At 46.3% G+C, this 4,134-nt stretch overlaps 1 protein-coding gene across 1 annotated transcript in view; it reads left to right on the forward strand.

Moving 5' to 3' along the window:
* Positions 1–2,822, forward strand: part of GPR50 (G protein-coupled receptor 50) — a 5,325-nt gene extending 2,503 nt beyond the window's left edge. The window contains exon 3 of the mRNA XM_077771209.1: positions 1,168–2,822. Coding sequence (XP_077627335.1) covers positions 1,168–2,822 — 1,655 coding nt within the window. The remainder of the gene's footprint in view (positions 1–1,167) is intronic.
* Positions 2,823–4,134: the final 1,312 nt, after the last annotated feature.

A 4,134-nucleotide genomic window follows, 5' to 3' on the forward strand; every position in this document is an offset into this window, starting at 1 on the left:
GAGAAGCCCATTTTCTTTCTTTTCTTCTTCCGCCCTTTCCTTTTTTCCTTATTCTTTCCTTCTATGATTCAAATAAAAGTTTTTACGGTTGTTGTGGTTTTGTTTTCACGGCTTTTCCCTCTGTCTTTTCCACTTTTCTTTTCCCAATTCATTTCTTTGAGGGAAAACCCTAAAAAGAACCTCTGGGTAGAAAGTGCTGAGGCCGGCGTTCAGCGCTGGCAGGAACGCAGAAGGAACTGTTCCTTTGCCCTTTTAAAAAGTACTCATTTAATCCTAGTCCAAGATAAACTGCAGTATTTTGGTAAATCAATGCTAATTAGCAATGAGGTGTTTAAAAAAAAAGGGCTCTGCGCCTGTACTTGGCCTCTTTTTTTTTTTTCTTTTTTTTCTTTTTTTTGGTCAGGTTTTATAAAAATGTTCTTACCTGTGCCNNNCTGGGGGCCAACTCCCCCTCTTCACTTTCCTGTTTAGCAGCAGGCTCTAGTAAAGTTCAGGGCAGGAGCGGAAAACTCTTTACCCTGGGCGTTCAAAAAGCGGGTTCGGGGCTCTGCGCTGGACCCGAAGGAAGCAGGCACTTCTGCTAATCCTTGCCGGGATTTTCCTGATTGTTTTTCTCTCTACTCACTGTTTTTGGTCTCAGACTAAATTTTACAGGGTTTCCCTCCCTCCCCTCAGTTTTCAGTCTTAGGGGNGGCTTGGTGATAGATTATTGTCTGATCTCGTTTTCTTAAGACGACGGCCTTTAATGGTCTTGCCCTGACTGTTCTCTTAGACACGTTTGCGTTTTAAAAGCAACGCTAGGCTAGAAAAACGCTGGGCTCATTCATTTTTTTTTTCGGCGGGGAGCGGTGGTGGGGGAGGTGAGGCTTNCTTACTGCTTTCTGACATAAGTTCTTCCCCCCCCAAAGCAGACATAGTATTGTTGAAAGGAAAACGGTGCTCAAATGACAGGTCTCTCAAACCTGGCTGCGCATCAGAATAATCTGGGGCATGCTTGCAAATAAAAACAAAAACACAAGACTATTTCTTTAAAACAATTGTGGAATTCTAAATTGTCACCACTTCAGTTGGCCTTTTCCTGTGCCTTACATTTCTACATTCCCATACTTAACCGTTTATTTTTTTCTCTGTTTTTCCCCCTCTTCCTTTCCCTGATTTGTTTTTCAGGCAACATCTTCGTCGTTAGCCTCTCTGTGGCTGACATGCTGGTGGCCATCTACCCCTACCCTCTGATGCTGCATGCCATGTCCATTGGGGGCTGGGATCTGAGCAAGATCCAGTGTCAGATGGTTGGATTCATCACAGGGCTGAGTGTGGTCGGTTCTATCTTCAACATCATGGCAATTGCCATCAATCGTTACTGCTACATCTGCCACAGCCTCCAGTACGAGCGGATCTTCAGCGTGCGCAACACCTGCATTTACCTGGTCATCACCTGGGTCATGACCGTCCTGGCAGTCCTGCCCAACATGTACATTGGCACCATCGAGTATGATCCTCGCACCTACACCTGCATCTTCAACTATCTCAACAACCCTGTCTTTGCTGTGACCATCGTCTGCATCCACTTCGTTCTCCCCCTGCTCATAGTGGGTTTCTGCTACGTGAGGATCTGGACCAAAGTGCTGGCAGCCCGGGAGCCGGCTGGGCAGAATCCTGACAACCAGCTTGCTGAGGTTCGCAATTTTCTAACCATGTTTGTGATCTTCCTCCTCTTTGCAGTGTGCTGGTGCCCTATCAACGTGCTCACTGTCTTGGTGGCTGTCAGTCCGAAGGAGATGGCAGGCAAGATCCCCAACTGGCTTTATCTTGCAGCCTACTTCATAGCCTACTTCAATAGCTGCCTCAACGCGGTGATCTACGGGCTCCTCAATGAGAATTTCCGAAGAGAATACTGGACCATCTTCCATGCTATGCGGCACCCTATCCTGTTCCTCTCTGGCCTCATCACTGATGTTCGTGAGACTCGGGAAGCCCGGGCCCTGGCCCGTGCCCGTGCGCGTGCCCGTGACCAAGCCCGTGAACAAGCCCATGAAGAAGAGCATGCCCGTGTCTGTCCTGCTGTGGAGGAAGTGCCAATGAATGTCCGGAATGTTCCACTACCTGGTGATGCTGCAGCTGGCAAACCTGAGTGTGCCTCTGGCCACCCCAAACCAACCTCTGGCCACTCCAGGTCTGCCTCTGCCTACTGCAGATCTGCCTCTGGCCACCATAAGTCTGTCTTTAGCCACTGCAAGCCTGCTTCTGGCCACTCCAAGTCTATGTCTGGTCACCCCAAGTCTGCCACTGTATATCCTAAACCTGCCTCTGTCCACTTCAAGCCTGCCTCTGTCCATTTCAAGGCTGACTCTGTCCATTTCAAGCCTGCCTCCAGTCACCCTAAGCCTGTCACTGGCCACCACATTCCTGCTAGTAGTCACTCCAAGGCTGCCTTCAGCCCTGCCACCAACTACCCTAAAGCCACGACTTGCTACATCAAGCCTGCTACCACCCATCCTGAGCCCACTGCTGCTGCTAATCCTGAGCCTACTGCCACCAGTCACCTCGAGCCAGCAATTGCTGGCCACACTGAGCTTGCCGCTGCCAGCCACCCTGAGCTCGCTGCATCCTGTCAGCCTGAGACCACTGCTACCAGCCACTTTGAGTGTGACGTCACTGACATCTCTGAGCCTGTCTGCAGCTCAGCCAGTGGGTCCCCCAAGTCTGCTGCCAGCCCACTGGAGTTTGCTGCTGCCTGCCAGCTTCCCGACCCCACTACCCATGATTACCATAAGATCGTGATTATTGATGTGGAAGTTGATTCTGATGAAATGGCTCTGTGAATAATGCTCTTAGGGGTGGCCGGGAAGTGGTCCACTTCAAGTTTGTCTAGAATATGTAATTCAAAATGAGATAACTTACTGCACCTACACACAGACACACACAGACATGGACTCACAGACATGGTGTAAGCTATATCCACCTTGTAGGCGTACTCCTTCTTCATATAGCATACTTTGAAAAAGTGTGTGTGTGTGTGTGTGTGTGTGTGTGCATGTGTGCGCTTGCTATTTTAGAGACAACATTTTCCCCAAGTTTGACATCTGTTCTTCTGAGCCTCCCTTTCATCCTATAGTTGACCGTGAGCCAACAGTGATCCTTAAAATTTTAGAGTTGATTTTTTCTCACTCCTGTATCCCCCTTTTCTCCCCTCTCCTCATTTCCTTCTCTTAGCTCCTGCTTTCTTCTCTCATCCCTCCCCACCAGGGGTAGGTGAGCAGTGCTTCTGTGACTGCAAAGCTTTGTTTCTAAATGTGTAACTCTATATTGTACTTTTAATGGCAGTCAGAAAGGCAGTTTCGATAAAGTGCAAGTACTTGAAACAGTTTCTTTTCTGAATTTCAGCAACAAGCTATGACCCATATCTGAAGAACACAATTTGATAAGCTCTTAATAAAATAAATTTTTATGCCTATGAGTTCAAATAGCAAAAGGAAAGATATGGCCAAACTGAATTGTTTCTGTTTTATGAAAATTCAAACATTAGTGCTGATTTTTAGTCACCTTGTTTGCAGTCACTTAACCTTTTTAAACAGTTGCCAGAATTTTCTTTCATTTAGTTCCAGAGAAACAAATCCATTTGTTTCTTCTCCCGAAACCCAAATTTATGGTTGTTAGGACCAATTACAGGCATGTATTTAATATTATAATTCACAACTACTCTTTACCTCAGAGATTCTTTTAGACTGCCTGATGTGTTTGCATAATCAGTTTTTACATTTTTCATTTTCATCCAGAAGGGAACTCAAGGTAATAGCTAGTCACCAGAGCATGTTTGTCTCCTGCCTTTTCCCTCAGCCTCCCAGATGGGGAGGGAGGCCAGAGGAAAAAATGCCTCACCAGCCAATCCCACTGCCTTTGGCTAAGGTTCTGTGATCCACAACGTTAAGTTGTGTCTTGTATCAGCACACCTGACAGCCCAAGGAATGACTTTTCTCTAGAATTCAAGAAAAAGTTGTTTAATAAAAATTTCAACTTTTGATTCAAATGGACACAGAAAGCAAAGATTACTGTACAAAATCTTGTAAGGATAAGAGGAAATGTATTATACTGCCTTAATTTGATTCTGTATTTGTGGTAGCAACTAAATAAAAG

The sequence above is a fragment of the Crocuta crocuta genome, unplaced genomic scaffold, assembly GCF_008692635.1.
Source record: "Crocuta crocuta isolate KB4526 unplaced genomic scaffold, BGI_CrCroc_1.0 scaffold1304, whole genome shotgun sequence".
In the NCBI taxonomy this organism is placed as follows: domain Eukaryota; kingdom Metazoa; phylum Chordata; class Mammalia; order Carnivora; family Hyaenidae; genus Crocuta; species Crocuta crocuta.